The following is an 18,097-nucleotide window of genomic DNA, read 5'->3' as shown; positions in this document are numbered from 1 at the left end:
ATTGTTTCTCCTGTGATGTTTTTGTGCCAATTTTTGTGTAGACCTAGGCTTTCTTTTCTCTTTGCCACACACCTAGGGTGGAATTGCTGGATCTTATGGGAAATCTATGCCTGACCTTTACAGGCACCGCCAGACTATTTTCCACAGTTGCTGCCCTGTTCTGCAGTCCCACCAGCAGTGTCTGAGGGCCTCCATCTTTCCATCTTCCTGTTTCTCTTTCAGTTCTTAGACTTAGAGTCCCTGAGGAGATGATGCAAAGGGTCACAAGGATCTGCCATCAGTCCCACGTCCTGGCATGGGGAGAACTGACTCCCAGATGACCCAGAGCTGACTCCCTTACTGCCATGATGCCCAGGGATGCTCCACATTGTATCTGGTCAGTTACTGTCCATTTCACTCTTACGAGAGGACGGAGGAGTACACTAACTCTACTGTGGATGACTTTGCAGTTTATTCTTCTAAATTCAGTTTCCCTCTGAAAATTAATCTCAGCAAATCAAGAGTTATCCATAAACAGTGTAACTGTACTGGTGTGCCGCAGTCTATGGGGTTGCAAAGAGACAGACACAACTGAGTGACTGAACAACAAATTGTCCACACTGGATTCCAGCCAAGCAGTCTGATGGGGTCTTGCCCTCCCTCCACCCCACATTGTGATGGAGGGGGCACCTACTTATGGCCTTTCTCTCCTCCTGAAACCCATCTGTAGGAATGACCAGCTGCTAAAATGTCCCGGCGGTTGACCGTGGTGACAGCTGCATGAGCCTGTGAATGTTCTAAAACCCACACACTTTAAAAGGGTGAATTTTATGGTATGTGAATTATGTCTTAATGAAGCTTTTTTTTTTTAAAGTGACATGCGTTTACCGATGTAGAGAGCAGACTAGTGGACACGTGGTGGCAGTGGTAAGGGGCGGGGGGGGACGAACAAAGAGTTGCATTGACGGATACACCATTTCCTCCTCCAGAGGACCTTCCTAATCCAGGGATCGAGCTTGCATCTCCTGGCAGGTGGATTCTTTACTGCTGAACCACCAGGGAAGCCATGTATGCACTACCACGTGTAAAACGCTGGTGGGAACTGCCGTATAGTGCAAGGAGCTCAGCCCCAGGCTCCGTGGGATGGGGGCGTGGGAGGGAGGCTCAAGAGGGAGGAGGTGTATGTATACATATGACTGATTCACCCTTGTTGTGCAGCAGAAACCAACACAACGTTGTAAAGCAATTACATGCCAGTGTAAAAAATTGACATGCATTTAAAATGCAACCACCTGCAGTCTGTTCAATATATATCCCCTTCGTTAAAATCTTTAGAATAATTTTCTCAAGATATGGTGATAACTTTGAACAAAACCAACCGCAGCTTTAATCTCAATGGCAGCTATGAATCTACTTAAGAACCAAAGCACAGAAGCGGCACGCCAGTTGAATTTAGTTAGCTTGCTTGCCTCTGTGCTTAGCTGTGTCTCACTCTTTGCAACCCTATGGACTGTAGCCCGCCTGGCTCCTCTGTCCATGGGATTTTCCAGGCAAGAATACTGGAGTGAGTTGTCATTTCCTTCTCCAGGGACTGAACCTGAGTCTCCTGTGTCTCTGGCATTGCAGGCGGATTCTTTACCGCTTACACCCAAGGCAATTTTAATCACACACACACACACACACACACACACACACACACACAAGATGAGCCTAGCTGCAGGGGTCCTTTCTGGCATTGCAGGCGGATTCTTTACCGCTTACACCCAAGGCAATTTTAATCACACACACACACACACACACACACACACACACACACACACAAGATGAGCCTAGCTGCAGGGGTCCTTTCTGGCATTGCAGGCGGATTCTTTACCGCTTACACCCAAGGCAATTTTAATCACACACACACACACACACACACACACACACACACACACACACACACAAGATGAGCCTAGCTGCAGGGGTCCTTTCTGGCATTGCAGGCGGATTCTTTACCGCTTACACCCAAGGCAATTTTAATCACACACACACACACACACACACACACACACACACACACACACACACACACAAGATGAGCCTAGCTGCAGGGGTCCTTTCTGGCATTGCAGGCGGATTCTTTACCGCTTACACCCAAGGCAATTTTAATCACACACACACACACACACACACACACACACACACACACACACACACACACACACAAGATGAGCCTAGCTGCAGGGGTCCTTTCTGGCATTGCAGGCGGATTCTTTACCGCTTACACCCAAGGCAATTTTAATCACACACACACACACACACACACACACACACACACACACACACACACACACACACACACACACACACACACACACACACACACACACACACACACACACACACACACACACAAGATGAGCCTAGCTGCAGGGGTCCTTTCCCTGAGGCCTCCCGGAGGACATTATTTGAATCAGCCTGCCCCTCCCCCGTCAGCCACATTCCTCCTCCAGAAAAACTCCTACTGGCCGCTTAGGACCTGTGCAGGCAATTGCTTTGTACCTGGAGAGAGGGTTTACAAATCAAGAGCAGCTCTTCACCACTTTCAGGGGCAAAGTAAAGTTTAACTCACAAATAATGAAGAAACAGTGACTAGCTGGACCTAACAAAGCCTCTGGGCTTAAAATGACTTAAGAGAGCCGAGAGGAAAATGTTTAAAAAGTCATGGGTGGAATTTGCGGAACTGGAAACAGGACCCAGGATGAGTGAGGAAAAATGAAGGAGACCTTGACAAGAGGATCAGAAGTATGCTAAGCACGTGGAAGGTAAACAGCCAGGGAGGCAGAGCTGGTGACCACAGCCCTAGTCCGGTGGGGGCGGGGGTGCGCTGGTGACAAGGGCAACTGGCTGTAATCGCTACTGTGTGACAAGAATGAAAAGTATACCAAGGTTTCCACCAGCAACAATGTACATGGAGCACAGCTTTCAACATGGGGGCTTTCTCAAGTCGACTGAGGGAAAACAAGAGAAAGAAAAGAGATTCAAAGAATTCCTTTCTCCTTTCTCTCCTACATGCCATTGAAACGGGAAGTAAGCGATACACAATGCAAACAAGTTAGAATGGCAAGAATTAAAAAAAACTGCCCACTCCTTTATTTTCGGGCTGAGCTGTGCAGCATGCAGGATTTTAGTTCCCTGATCAGGGACCAAACCTTTGCCCCCTGCAATGGAAGCACAGAGCCCTAACCACTGCACCGCCAGAGAAGCCCCTCTTACTCCTTTTAGCACAGCTTCTTCCACCCCCTTAGAAGGGCTTGACCCACAGAACTAGCAAACTATTGATAAAACATAAACTGCAACCTGGTCCAAACAACAACTGAGTTGCTCACATTTTCCAGACTTTTTATTACTTGGAATGTCGACTGAAAAATACGGGCCTGAGATTTAAAAAAGAAAAAAGAAATAATGCCATTTGCAGCAACATGGATGGATCTAGAGTATTAAGTGAAGTAAGTCAGAGATAGACAAATATCATATGATATCATTTACAGGTGGAATATAAAAAAATGATACACATGAACTTAACTACAAAACAGAAATAGACTCACAGACATAGAAAACACACTTATGGTTACCAAAGGGGATGGCAGGAAGATAAATTAAGAATTTGGGATTAACATACACACACCTGTTGTTTACCTGTTTACATATAAAACCTGTTTATATATAAAACAGGTAAACAGCAAGGATCTACTGTATAGCACAGGGAACTATCTTGTAATAAACTATAACGGAAAAGAGTATGAAAAAGAACGTACATATGTGTATATATATATAGGAATATACATATATGGGAATATATTTATATATATGGAATTCCCAGTGGCTCAGCAGTGAAGAATCTGCCTGCAATGCAGGAGATGCACATTTGATCCCTGGGTTGAGAAGATCCCCTTGAGAAGGAAATGGCAACCCACTCCAGTATTCTTGCCTGGGAAATCCCACGGACAGAGGAGCCTGGTAGGCTACAGTCCATGGGGTCACAGAGTCGGACACAACTTAGCGACTAACCAACAACAAATATATATATGTATAACTGAATCATTCTGCTGTACACTTGAAACTAAAACAGCATTGTACTCAACTATATTTCAATAAAAATTAAAAAATTAAAATACGGACCTGGGGGCATACCACATGCACAGAATATATAACATTTATTGAGCATTTACCATATGCCAGGGGCTGTGCTTCCCACCTTACATGTATTACCTCATCAAATCCACAACCGATCCTCATTCTGGGTTTAAAGACGGGGAGACTGTGACTTAAGTGGTGGAAACTGGGACCAGAAGAACCCAGATGTGATTTGACACTCAAGCCTGTGCTCTTGACACTTCTCCATACAGCTCCAGAATTAATTATTCACCCGGATACCTGCAAAACCATCCCCACATCGCCCTTGGCCATAGGGCTGTTCACCTGTCCTGAACTTTCTCTAGTCAATAAGAAGAGACCTGCCCTTCTACGATCCTGGCTGGAGTTCCATTCACCCCCAAACGGAGACAAAAGGAAGAAAAGTTGTAGTCTTCATTTCCGAGGTAAAACTTTGCCAACACTTTTGATCTCCTGGGCCAGCCATCTCTTCTACCACTTCGATCTCAACAGAGAACCAGGTAGAAGAGAGGAGGAGAAGACAGCTACAATAAACCGTGTAAGAACCAAGGGCCTCTGATTGCTGCACCGCACCATCTAAATTCTTCCACAAGAAACAAACTGGAGGGAGAACTAAAGACCCAAAGCGCACACACTTTCTATGATTTTGTGACCCTAACGACCAACTGGCAGGAGGACGTGGGCTCCACGGAGTGAGCGATGCTCGGAGGCTTCAAGTCCCCCGGTGCTGAATTATCACATCTCAGGTCCTGCCCCGGGAGCTCCAGATCCCGGACGCCGAGTCCTCTCCCTGTTGAACTAGGGAGGTTGCACTGCCCAAGGGCTGGGGCTCGGCCAGAGCCGGTGGGCATCGTCTGAACTGTGCCTTCTCCAAACAGAGTCTGCATGCACTGGAGGGACAGCCTGCACTGCAGGATCCGCCCGCCAGTTTGGACGAGCCCACGGGGGCCGGCCCCGAAGCCGAGGCAGCCACGGGGGTCCTGCGCCTGAGGCCACCCCCGGGAACCGATGGCGCCTTCGTGGGGCCCAAGGCCTCCTCCCGAACCTCGTTCTCCTCAGACCTGCCCCGCCGCCCTCACCTCGGTCCGCCGCAGGTCACTCGCCGCCCGCAACTCCGTTAGCTTCCGCACCGGCGCTGCCGCCCGGCCTCCCGGGGTCCACGGCTGCCCTCGGCTCGGAGCCGGAAGCGGGAAGCCGCGGGAGCGAGGTGCGCACGCGCGGCCCCGCCCTCGAGGGCGGGTCAGAGGGTGTGGGCCCGGAAGGGGGCGTGAACCGAGGATCGGTGGGTCTCACGAACCTAGGACTTAGAGGCTCAGCCTGGTGATGCAGGAGGGACTCTTTAGCTCGAACTTAGGCAAGGTGAGGGGACTGAAAGGTACTTGCGAGGAGGGTGAGGGCGATCCTTGAGGGGCGGGTCAGTCGGGCAGAGGGGCGTCTAGAGGAGGGAGGTCCTGGGAGGAAATCAGCGGGATTGGGAGCTGTTTGGGGGGAGGGGGTCAGTGGGGCCCCGAGGTATTCGTGGGACTGGGAGGCGCTTAGAAGGAATCTTAAAGAGAGATCTTTGGGGTTGAGGGGCGTTTTGTGGGGTCATCGGGGACCTGGGTGATTAGCAGGACTGGGAGGGGTTTCCTGGTAGAGGATAACAGGGGAGGGGGGGCGACTTGGGGAGTTAGGGGTATCTGGAGGCAGAAAGGAGTACAGTGGAAGCCTGGGGACATCAAAGGGGGATTAACCCCGGGGGAGAGAAATTTGAGAGGGGAGGGTGCAAGAAATGGAGAGACAGGTCTATCTCCTGCGAAGAAGTGGCACCCTAGATTACAGGAAGTGAAAATTTTAAGTCTTGAAAACATGAGTCATTTATCTCTCAGATAATCCCAGACACTGCAACATAGGTACCACTGGATACCCCAAACACATTTCAGACACCCAGACAGATACCATCAGATACTCAAAAACTCACTTTCAGGCATGGGAAAATATACACCCCTTGTAGGTGCCTTAAATACCCCCCCAAACTAAAATCTGAAAAACATGTCAAATATCTCAAAAGTACCAGACACCTTCATCCAGTAGCCATCAACTACCCACAAACAGGCTTTCAGACACTCTGGAATATATCACAGCCCCACATGGAAACTTCTAGATTCCCTCCAACACAGATGCTATCAGAAACCCCCAAAGGGGTGTTCAGAGGATGGAACACATGCTGGACACCCCCACAGAGGGGTTTTCAGACACCTATAGACATGCCAGATGCCTCTCCACGTGCCAGCATCCCCTCAGATACCATCAGCCACCCCAGTCCTGAGACTTGTCTAATCCAGGCCCTCCACAGGTGAAGAGGGTGAGTAGGAACCAGGAGAGGAGCCAAAGAGCTTTCACCTCAGGTCCAAGCTAGTCAACCAGGTCAAGATCACCCCAAAATAAGCTTACTTCAAAAAACACACCATCAGAGCGTCCCTAGTGATCCAATGGCTAAGATTCCGTGCTCCCAATGCAAGGGGTCTGGGTTCAATCCCTGGTCAGGGAACTAGATCCCACATGCCACAACTAAGAGTTTGAATGCTGAACTAAAAGTAATGCATGCTGCAACTGAAAGATCCCACGTGCCTCAACCAAGACCTGGTGCAGCCAAATAAATAAGTAATAATAATAAACCCACACACAATCTGTGTTTGAGAGCTATCCATTTAGAACCTGGGTGGCAGAGTTCCCAAGTGACCTGCCTTCGGTTTAAGTCCAGACTTCATGATCAAGAGAGGGAACATGTCTGGGGAGTTGGAGGGTCCAGAAGTGCAAGAATCCCACCCCAGTGGATGTCATCAGACACCCACCCCAGTTGAGGTCAGAAGCCCAGACACAGGTACTTTTGAGATCTCGATGAATCTGTAAATGATCACTCTCTGAATGCCTGTAACTTTTGGACTTTATCCCAAAGGCAGTGGGGAGCCGATGAAAGATTTTAAGTAGGAAGAGTGGCATGATCCTTATATCTATAGCTCCCTTGGTTACAGAAACCTTCAGGTTGACAAAGTTCTCCCCCAAACCCTTTCAAGGAGCCTGTCAGAAAGAAGAGGCATCTCTTGTCTTCCTTTTGTCCATCCAACCATTTTCTGCTTTCACTGAGTCCTTATCATGGGCCAGGGACTCTGCCAAGAGCTAAGGATCTGTGTTTCTCCGTCTTACTACTAATGACAGTTCATGCTTGTGCTCAGTCACTCAGTGGCGTCTGACTGTTTGTGACCCCATGGACTGTAGCCTGCCATGCTCCTATGTCCGTGGGATTCTCCAGGCAAGAATACTAGAGTAGGTAGCCATTCCCTTCTCCAGGGAATCTTCCCGACCCAGGGATCGAGCCCAGGTCTCCTGAGTTGCAGGCAGATTCTTTACCATCTGAGCCACCTGGGAAGCCCATAATGTCTGCAGACATTGCTAAATGTTCTTCAAGGGGGACACAGTGGCTCTTGGCTGACAGCCATTGGCCTTAGAGACACTCAGAACTTAAAGTCACCTCATGCAGGCTTCCTGGGGGAGGTGGCCTTGCTCTTTGCCTTAGAGAATGATTAAGAGAGGTGGCAGAAGGAGTTCCAGGAAGAGCACTGAATGAGCAAGGCGCATGTGACTGGCACAAGCAGCCACGAGACTTCAGGGTGGCCGGGCGAGGGGATCTTGGTGGTTGAGTAGTGGCAGAGAAGGGTGGAGGGCTAGGTGGGGTCAGACCACAGAGGGACCTCAAAGATCAAGGCTAGGAACAGGACTGTCAGGAATGGTGTTCCATCAGTGGGGCTGGTCGCTGGGAAAGCATCTCAGCTTTACCCTGGAGACGCTAATTACCTGGAACATGATTCACTTCCTGTTCTGTTCAACTTACAATGGGGCTGTTTCCTTAAGGGGACAGTCAGTCACGTCTAGCTTTGAATACCTGTGATAGGAGGTAGGCTTGTGGCGACTTACACCTGGGTGGTGCCTGCTCTCAGCCTGCTGGAGCGAGACACAGGTGTTCTGGCCTCACGTTGCTCCCTTAGATAGGTGTGGGGCTGTGGTCAGAGCCTAGGGTTAGGGTCTGTGACTAAAAGGCTAGCTTTTCCTCCATAACAAGAGCTATCACCAGGAATTCCCTGGCAGTCCAGTGGCTGAGAATCCGCCTGTCAATCCAGGGGACACAGATTCAATCCCTGGTCAGGGAAGATCCCACATGCCATGGAGCAAATAAACCTGTGTGCCACAACTACTGAAGCCCACCTGCCTCAGAACCCATGCTCTGCAACAAGAGAAGCTACCGCAGTAAGAAGCCCATGCACCGCAACTAGAGAGTAGCCCCCGTTTGCCACAACTGGAGAAAGTCCACTCAAAGCAATGAAGACCCAGCACAGCCAATAAATAAATATTAAATTTAAAAAGAGAGATATTGCCAAATGATGATGACAATAGGTGCTACCATTGCCCGTAGGTACCCAGCACCACACTGAGTGCTCATCACTTCTGTGACACGAACTCCAATCTCCCTTGATCTCAAAGGGTTGTCCTGAAAGCCAAATGTTGTCTCCAGAACATGGAACTTGACTCCTGCCATCCTGAGAGTAGACTGGATTGAGTGACCTGCTTCTAGAGAATAGAGAAGAGAGACGGGAAAAATAGCAACCTGGCAGTTGTTACCTTACCCCGGTGATAAAGATGAACATTCTCAAGGATGTCATGTCGATAGCACTTACCCCCTGATCTGATGAAGCAGAAAGGTTCCCCAAACCCATAGCCCCTCTCCAATTTTAAGAAAACACCAGGACTTCCTTGATGGTGCCATGGGAAAGAATTCACCTGCCAATGCAGGGGACACAGGTTTGATCCCTGGTCTGGGAAGGTTCCATATGCTGCAGGACAGCTAAGCCCATGTGACATAACTACTGAGCCCCTGTGCTGCAACTCCTGAAGCCTGAGAACCGAGAGCCCGTTCTCTGCAACAAGAGAAGCCACCACAATGAGAGGCCCATGCACGGCAACAAAGACCTGGTGCAGCCAAAAACAAATAGTAAGTAAATGAAATTTTAAAACGGGCTTCCCTGGTGGCTCAGATGCATTCCCTCCCGCCTGCAATGCGGGAGACCTGGGTTTGATCCCTGGGTTGAGAAGATCCCCTGGAGGACATGGCAACCCACTCTAATAGTCTTGTCTGGAGAATTCCCATGGACAGAGGAGCCTAGCGGTCCATGGAGTTGCAGTCCATGGAGTTGCAAAGAGTCAGACATGACTGAACAACTAAGCACAATTAAAAAAGAAAATATAAGACATGGGAATTCTCTGGGCGTCCAGTGGTTAAGAATCTGTACTTTCCCTACTGAGGACATGGGTTTGATCCCTGATTTGGGGAGCTAAGATCCCACAAGCTGAGAGGCATGGCAAAAAAACCCCCATCAAAACGCAAAAGCCAATAATGATAACAACCTCCCCCCAAACATCAGGCAAGCCCAGATTAATGGACATCCTACAAGACACCTGGCTAGTATTTCTCCAGATTGTCAAGGTTATGAATAGTAAGAGACAGAGAAACCCTCACAGACCAGAGAGACTAGGAAGACAGGACGATTGAAGAGAATGTAGTATCTGAATTGGATCCTGAAACAAGGAGAACACTAATGAAAGAACCAAACCAAACCTGGTGAAATCTGAAAAGAATCCAGAGTTGGGTTAATAGTACTGTACCAATGTTAGTTCCTAAGTTGTGACAAATGTATCGTGGTCCTATTGAGAGTCCCTTGGGCTGCAAGGAGATCAAATCAGTCAATCCTAAAGGAAATCAACCCTGAATATTCATTGGAAGGACTGATGCTGAAGCTGAAGCTCTAATACTTTGGCCACATGATACCAAGAGCTGACTCACTGGACAAGACCCTGATGCTGGGAAAGATTGAGGGCAGGAGAAGAAGGGCGCTAACAGAGGATGAGGTGGTTGGGTGGCATCACTGACTTAATGGACATGAGTTTGAGTGGACTCTGGGAGATGGTGGACAGGGAAGCCTGGTGTGGTGCAGTCCATGGGGTGGTAAAGAGTCAGACATGACTTAGCGACTGAATAACGAGATGTTAACATGAGGGAAAACTAGGTGAACTGTATATGGGAGCTCTCTCTGCGCTTTTCTGTAAATCTAAAATGAAAAGTTTCCAGGAGGATAGGATTCTGCCCCCCACTGGAGGGGTAGGAGAGTCCTCAAATAGATAGTTGTATAGTCTAAGTTGCTCCCCCAGGTGGCTCAGTGGTAAAGAATCTGTCTACAGTGTAAGCAATCTGGGTTCGATCCCTGGGTTGGGAAGATCCTCTGGAGGAGGAAATGGCAACCTGCTCCAGTATTCTTGCCTGGAAAATTCCATGGACAGAGGAGCTGGGGTTCAGTCGTGGGGTTGCAAACAGTCAGACATGACTGAAGCGACTGAGCATATGCCAAGTTAAGAGTCCATTGCCAAAATGCAGCAAGACTTCACTTCCAAGTTACAGATCTGGTCTCTTTGAAGTCTGATCTTTTGCTTACTCTAATGTTAAAATCCTTAAGTAAGCGTTAGTTTCACCATAGTATTAGCATGGATTCTTTTTTTTCCTGCAACAACAATAACAAAAACATTAAGCTATCCCTCCTGCCTGTCTTGCATTGCATCTTACACGTGGTTATTCGCTGGTTTATGCTAGCCAAGGACAGCAATCCACAGCAGTTCCGTCCTTACATCAAGGAATGGAATCTGATCCTGAGTGTCTAGTATTTTGCCTGTAGGTCTACTGATAAAAGATGGTTGAAAGCCAGTCATAAAATCTGAAAATAAACTCTAGTCTCTCCTTTGCTATTTTGGGATTTTCACAGAAGCCAAGAACTCATTGCAAAACATTTTTGCGAGTATGACTGCTTATATTCCATCCAGGAACAATGCATTTTTCCTTGGTTTAGAATTACTGGTAGCTTATTTTAAAGCAAAGGAAAACCCACTGAGCATGTGTTTGCTGTCTTTAGAACTGTTTGCCAAAATATGGTATGAAAGTGTTTCCATCTTCCTGCTATTTTAAATATTACTGTACAGAGCCATTATCAATGCCTTTTTTTTTGTAGGAAAAAAGCCTTAAAAAGTGCCCCAAATATTGACACTAAGTGCATCAAACAAAGTGTCTTTGGCATATTAGACTTCTGCTCTTCTGTAATTTAATTTTCTTTTAAAATATAAAATTTTGCCTTTGTTGTTGTTGTTCAGTCACTCATTCATGTCCAACTCTTTGCCACCCCATGGATTGTACCATGCCAGGCTTTCCTGTCCTTCACCATCTCCCAGAGTCTGCTCAAACTCATGTTCATTGAGTCAGTGATGCCATCCAACCATCTCATCCTCTATCATCCCCTTCTCCTGCCTTCAATCTTTCCCAGCATCAGGGTCTTTTTTCTTTGCATCAGACACTGGGGCTTCAGCTTCAGCTTTAGTCCTTCCAATGAATATTCAGGGTTGATTTAGGATTGACTGGTTTGATCGCCTTGCTGTTCAAGGGACTCTCGAGCATCTTCTCCAGCACCACAGTTCGAAGGCATCAGTTCTTCAGCACTGAGCCTTTTTATTGTCCAGCTCTCACATTCGTATATGACTACTGGAAAAACCATAGCTTTGACTATATGGACCTTTGTAGGCAAAGTAATGTCTGCTTTTTAACATACTGTCTAGGTTTGTCATTGCTTTTCTTCCAAGGAGCAAGTGTCTTTTAATTTCATGGCTGCAGTCACTGTCCCCAGTGATTTTGGAGCCCAAGAGAATAAAGTCTGTCACTGTTTCCATTGTTTCCCCATCTATTTGCCATGAAGAGATGGGACCAGATGCCATGATCTTAGTTTTTTGAATGTTTTAATGAGTTTTAAGCCAGCTTTCACTCTCCTCTTTCACCTTCATCAACAGGTTCTTTAATTCCTCTTCACTTTCTGCTATAAGGATGGTGTCATCTGCATATCTGAGGTTATTGATATTTCTCCTGGCAATCTTGATTCCAGCTTGTGCTTCATCCAGTCCAACATTTCACATGATGTACTCTACATATAAGTTAAATAAGCAATATGACAATATACAGCCTTAACGTACTCCTTTCCCAATTTTGAACCAGTCCATTGTTCCATGTCTGTTGTTCCATGTCCAGTTCTAACTATTGCTTCTTGACTTGTATACAGGTTTCGCAAGAGGCAGGTAAGGTGGTCTGATATTCCCAGCACTTGAAGAATTTTCCACAGTTTGTTGTAATCTACATAGTCAAAGGCTTTAGCATAGTCAATGAAGCAGAAGTAGATGTTTTTCTGGAATTCTCTAGCTTTTTCTGTGATCCAACAGATATGGCAATTTGATCTCTGGTTCCTCTGTCTTTTCTAAATCCAGCTTGAACATCTGGAAGTTCATGGTTCACATACTATTGAAGCCTGGCTTGGAGAATTTTGAGCATTACTTTGCTAATGTGTGAGATGACTATAATTGTGCAGTAGCTTGAATATATCTATATATTTATTTAAAAATACTCAACTCTGCATCAACATGGATGCATTTCTCTACTGAATCAGTACTGGCTCAGTTCTGGATCTCTGCCCTCACCCTTCCTTCTGCCGACTTCCCACCTGCTCCTTGGATTTGATGCCTGATATGGAGCCCCTCAGGGCTTGATCCTGGCCTTCCAGGGAGGTCCCAGTATCCAGCAGACCTCACCCCCACACCGCCCAGATGAAGAGATGAGGAAGTCAGCAGAAACAGGAAGTCACTTGCTGGTCAGGAAGATTCCCTGGAGAAGGGCATGGCAACCCACTCCAGTATTCTTGCCTGGAGAATCCCATAGACAGAGGAGTCTGGCAGGCTATAGTCCATGGGGTCACAAAGAGTCAGACACTACTAAAGTGAATTTAGCACACACCTACTGCTGAAAAGGATTTTAAGATGCTGAAGACTTTGCAAAGCCTGGGTGGCCTCCGCTGGAGAGACCTTTCACAGGGTCAGAAAGCAGGTTGGAGATCTTTGGAGAGAAAGCTCCAAATGGGTCCACTCCTGACTGCAGCAGCCAACAGGCCCGCCACCAGCAAAAACTACTCCGGAAAACGGGAGGAATGAGGAAGAAGGAAAATGCCCACATGTGGGGCCAGGCAAGGCAGAAATGCAAAACCTGTGGCTCAGGTCTTGAGGAGGCACCTGCCCCCAGGGTGGAGGGACCGCTTTCACTGCACGGCCCACCCTGGGTCCAGTTCTCTACTGCACTCGTCCACTGATTCTCACCCGGGCAATCTTAGCCTACCCAGGGGACATTTGGCCACATCTAGAGACATTTTTGGTTGTCATGACTCATGAGGCAGGTGTTAACAGCATCTAGTGGGTGGAGGCAAGGGACGCTGCTCAACATCCTGCAATGCACAAAACAGCCCTCCCCTCCCTCAACAAAGAATGACCAGGCCTCAAGGAGCAGTAGGACCAAGGTGGAGGAACCCTGCAGCAGCCTGAATTTGCAACTAGCATGCAGTTGCCAATGCCTCCTCTCTGCCCCTTGTCAAAAAAGCAAAGTTCTAAATTTCATAAAAGACCAGAGTCATCTCCCTCCAAGGCCTTTGGAACCCAGTACTTTTTCCTCATTTCTGTGTTGGGCTTCCCACGTGGCTCAGTGGTAAAAAAATCTGCCTGCCAATGTGGGAGACGCAGGTTCAATCCCTGGGTTGGGAAGATCCCCTGGAGAAGGAAATGGCAACCTACTCCAGTATTCTGGCCTGGGGAATCCCATAGATGAGAAGCCCGGCAGGCTATAGTCATGGGGTCACAAAAGAGTCTGTACATGGCTTAGCAGTTAAACAAAGCAAACAAAATGTTTTCCTGAGCAGAGACTGTTATTCCCGAGACAGTGCTGGGAGGCAGGAAATTGCCTGTTAATGGGCTGATCCTGCCTCCTCTCCCTCTCTCTCTCCCTCCAGTTCATATATTACAGACCTAACCCCTTTCACTACATCATGCCTGCGTGCATGCTAAGTTGCTAAATCATGTCTGACTCTTTGCGACCCTACAGACTATAGCCCTCGGCGCTCCACCGTCCACGGAATTCTCCAGGCAAATATACTGGAGTGGGTTACCATTTCCTCCTCCAGGGGATCTTCCTGACTCAGGGATTGAACCCAGTTCTCCTGCATTGGCAGGCAGATTCTTTACAAACTGAGCCACTAGGGAAGCCCCATCAGGGCATCATAAGGTGGCCTTATTTGGAAATAGGCTTATTGCTAATGTATTTAGTGCAGTGAGGTCATACTGAGTTAGGGTTGGCCCCTAATCCTTAAGCAAAGGGGAATTTGAGGCGTGAACATGAGGATGGGGACAATGCCACACGAAGACCGTAGCTCTGCTGGCACAAGCCATCAGACTTTCAGAAGCCACGAGAGACGCTTGGGATGGACCCTTTCCCAGCACCTGTAGAGGGAGCTGACACCTCGATCTTGAACTTCTCTAGAACTCTGAGACAATGCATTTCTGTGGTTTAGGCTGGCTGGATTGTAGCTAACTAATACACTGCCTGAATCTGGATTTTGCCAACAACGAAAGCTGAAACTTAAAGGGAATTTGGGAGTCCCAAACTTCCCTGGTGGTCCAGTGACTAACACTCTGCACTCCCATGGCAGGGAGCCTGGGTTCCATCCCTGGTCAGGGAACTAGATCCCACATGCTGCAACTGAGTTCACATGCCACAACTAGAGATCCTGCATGCTGAAACTAAGATCTGGTGCTGCCCAATAGATGAATTAACAAGCATTTTTTTTTTAAAAGAACTTGTTGGTGGGGGGAAGTCCAAGCTAACCAAATACCCCCTGCTCTTAGGGATGGATTCCTGGTGACCTCCAGGAAGCAATGGTTGCCTTCAGCTGGAAAGAGGATGCAAAGATGGAAGGAAGACATGGGAGCAATTTAGGGGAAGTGAGACAGAGAAAGTGGCTGCCATCCAGGGCGACAGGCTGGGCCACTGGACTCACCAGAACTCAGAAAAGGTTTGCCACACAGAGGGCAGCTGGAGTGGCCAGAGAAGGTTCCTCGAGCCAGCTGGTGCCCGTTGATACATTCTTTCCTCTCTCGCGCATCCTGACCTTTGTCCTTCTGATGCACTGGGGTCTTCCCCTGTTGGGGACAGAGGTGGACCTTAGAATGCCCTGTGTGTCCATTCCCACCTGGAATCACAGGGCTCTGGGGCTGGGGACACCCTGGCAAGCTGGAGAAAGCAGAGAGGGTCCCCCCAACCCCTGGCCCAGCCCTCTGACCTTCTCCTTCTGCCTGGTGACTCGATTGCGCAGGGAGCTCAGGCTGCGTTTCACCCGGGTGCCCCTGTCACTTCTCTCCGTCTTCCCCATGCTGTCCTCGCTCCTAAGGGGGGGAGAGTTTGGTGAGGAGGGTTACAGCAGACCCACAAGGCCCTTCTGGCCAGTTCTGCAGGTCACCCCTGGGATCCATCTAGAATCTGTCTACCTGTGGCCCCTCTATCCTGTCCCACCCTCGCTGTGGTCCTGAACTCTTTCTCTCTCCTCCCACTCACTTATTCACTCAAGACACATTCACCAGGCTTCCCTGGTGGCATAATGAATAAGAATCTGCTTGCCAATGCAAGAGACACCGGTTCAATTCCTGGTGCGGCAAGATCCCACATGCTGTGGGGCGACGAAGCTAGTGTGCTACAGCGACTGAACCTGTGCTCTAGGGCCTGGGGCCACAGTGACCAAAGCTCAAGCACCTAGAGCCCACGCTCCGCAACAAGAGAAGCCACTGCAGTGAGAAGTGCGAGCACCGCGACGAGAGGAGAGCCTGGGCAGCAGCAAGCACCGAGTGCAATTGTATATATACACATACACATATATAGTATATACCATATGTATATACTATATATATACACACACACTATATGTATATACTATGGTTTGCATACAGATATAGTATGTATATATATATATATATATATATATAGATGTGTATATATATATAGAGAGAGATAGATATAGATATCTCTCTCTATATATATATAGAGAGAGAGTTTCGCTGGTGGCTCAGATGGTAAAAGAATCTGCTGCAATTTGGGAGACCCGGGTTTGATCCCTGGGTCAGGAAGATCTGGAGAAGGCCATGGCAACCCACTCCAGTATCCTTGCCTAGAGAATTCCATGGACAGAGGAGCCTGGTGGGCTACAGTCCATGGGATCACAAAGAGTCGAACACGACTGAGCGACTAACACTTGCACTTTCATATGTGTGTAGGGCTTCCCAGGTGGCTCAGTGGTAAAGAATCCGCCTGCCAAGGAGGAGACCCGGATTTGATCCCTGGATCAGAGAGATCCCCTGGGGAAGGGAATGGCAACCCACTCTAGTGTTCTTGCCTGGAAAATCCCATGGACAGAGGAGCCTGTCCTACAGTCTACAGCCTGTCCTACAGGCTACAGGGTCTCAAAGAGTCAGACCCAATTGAGCAACTGAGCACACACACACACACACACACACACACACACACACACAAAACATTTATGGAGGTTTGCAAAGTTCCAGCGGACTTGGGGACCGGGTTTGGCTAGGGGAAAGTGACATGGTCTCAAGCTTGAGGTGCCTTGATGGACCTTGTCCATCTCTGCCTCCACCCTCTGGTTCACACCCACTTCCTATCTTATCAGCCTGAAACCCTGTCCATTCTTCCCATGGGATGTCTCTCAAATCCCCCTGCCCTCTTCCCCCCCAACACTCCAGCCCTAGATCTTACCTCTCCTGGATGACCAGAACACTCTCATTTAATAAATACGTATTTAGTCATTATATGTAAGAAACCCAACCCCTGCAGAATCGAGTCCCTGGAGGGAGATTCCATGCCTCTGGTCTGCACCCTTGATGGTGCTCACCATCAGTGGTCACCACAGGGCTGTAGACTTCTGCTTCCCAGGGGCAATCTGGCCTTTGCTGACTCCCCTCCCCTCCTCCCAGCCCCATCCCGGCACCATTCCTGTGGAAGGCCCCTAATTCTTTTCCCCATCTCATGTCAGCATACTGGCGAACCCCTACTTTTCCACTGGAACCCAGCTCAAGCTGTCACCTTCTCCGAGAAGTCTTCCCCTGCCCTCCCAGGGACTACGAGGAGCCCCCTGCCGCCCTCACTGTTGTTCTGGTGATTCCAGTAAGAGGATGGGGGCCCCGACCCCTCAGCCCATCTCAGGCCCCTGCCCTCTCACTTCATTGCCGGCCTCGCCCACAGCTCGGGGTACTCACTCAGACAGGAACTCAAACCAGGTGAGGTTCGAAGCTGCTCCTCCGGGGCAGACGGACAAGCGAGCCCTCTGCCGGGCCCTGCAGGGTCAGAGGGGAGAGACACCAGGGTCGGCAGCCCTTCCCCCTGACCCCTAGGAGCCCCCTCATCTGTCCCTCTCTTCTGGGGCTCCGTGGACAGGCGTGCAGCTCATGACCAGGGATCCTGTCATCCCTCCACATGTGGGCTTGGATACATGGTCATTGTGGTGGGTTTTCCAGCAGAGGGTAGCAACAAGTCTCAGTCAAACAAAATCAACATGTCGGGAAGATTTTTCCAACAGATGGCAGCATTTTGGGAAAGGGCCACCTGTTCCCATTTGTGGGTATAGCATGGTTGGTGGCAGCTTGCTTCTGTGTCCTGTCCTTCCCACACCTGTGCCTCCTCCCACCTCTCCAGTCATCGTTTTCCTCCCATTTCTCCCCGTCTTCACACATGTCCCCTCTACCCGTCCACTCTTCCACCTGTCCCCACACCTATCTTCCCATATCCGTTCCCTCCTTGCATCCCCCATCCTTGTCCACCCCTGTCCCCCTCCACCTGTCTTCTACATCTGTCTCACACACCTGTTCCCCCACATCTAGCCCCCTATCCACTTACCCATGGTACTGACGGAGTTCTTCAAGCACCTGCTGGACGATCAACCTGAGCAGGGGGTCGGATAAAAACAGTCCA

At 48.9% G+C, this 18,097-nt stretch overlaps 1 protein-coding gene across 4 annotated transcripts in view; it reads right to left on the bottom strand.

Annotated features, from left to right (window-relative positions):
• The window catches only part of ARHGEF18 (Rho/Rac guanine nucleotide exchange factor 18), a 93,274-nt gene that overhangs the window by 47,095 nt on the left and 28,082 nt on the right, over window positions 1–18,097 (bottom strand). For 3 of the 4 annotated variants that reach the window (XM_061150406.1, XM_061150408.1, XM_061150407.1), the window contains exons 8-11: window positions 18,023–18,067; window positions 17,386–17,463; window positions 15,408–15,510; window positions 15,126–15,267 (exon numbers count right to left, since the gene is read on the bottom strand). In XM_061150406.1, coding sequence (XP_061006389.1) covers window positions 15,126–15,267; window positions 15,408–15,510; window positions 17,386–17,463; window positions 18,023–18,067 — 368 coding nt within the window. Of the gene's footprint in view, window positions 1–5,216; window positions 5,346–15,125; window positions 15,268–15,407; window positions 15,511–17,385; window positions 17,464–18,022; window positions 18,068–18,097 lie in introns of those variants that run through there. The other variant, XM_061150409.1, reaches the window with a different exon arrangement.

This window comes from Dama dama, chromosome 9 (assembly GCF_033118175.1).
Source record: "Dama dama isolate Ldn47 chromosome 9, ASM3311817v1, whole genome shotgun sequence".
NCBI classification, from domain to species: domain Eukaryota; kingdom Metazoa; phylum Chordata; class Mammalia; order Artiodactyla; family Cervidae; genus Dama; species Dama dama.
Note: the sequence above shows the minus strand (reverse complement) of the source record. Positions and strands in the feature narration are given on the sequence as shown.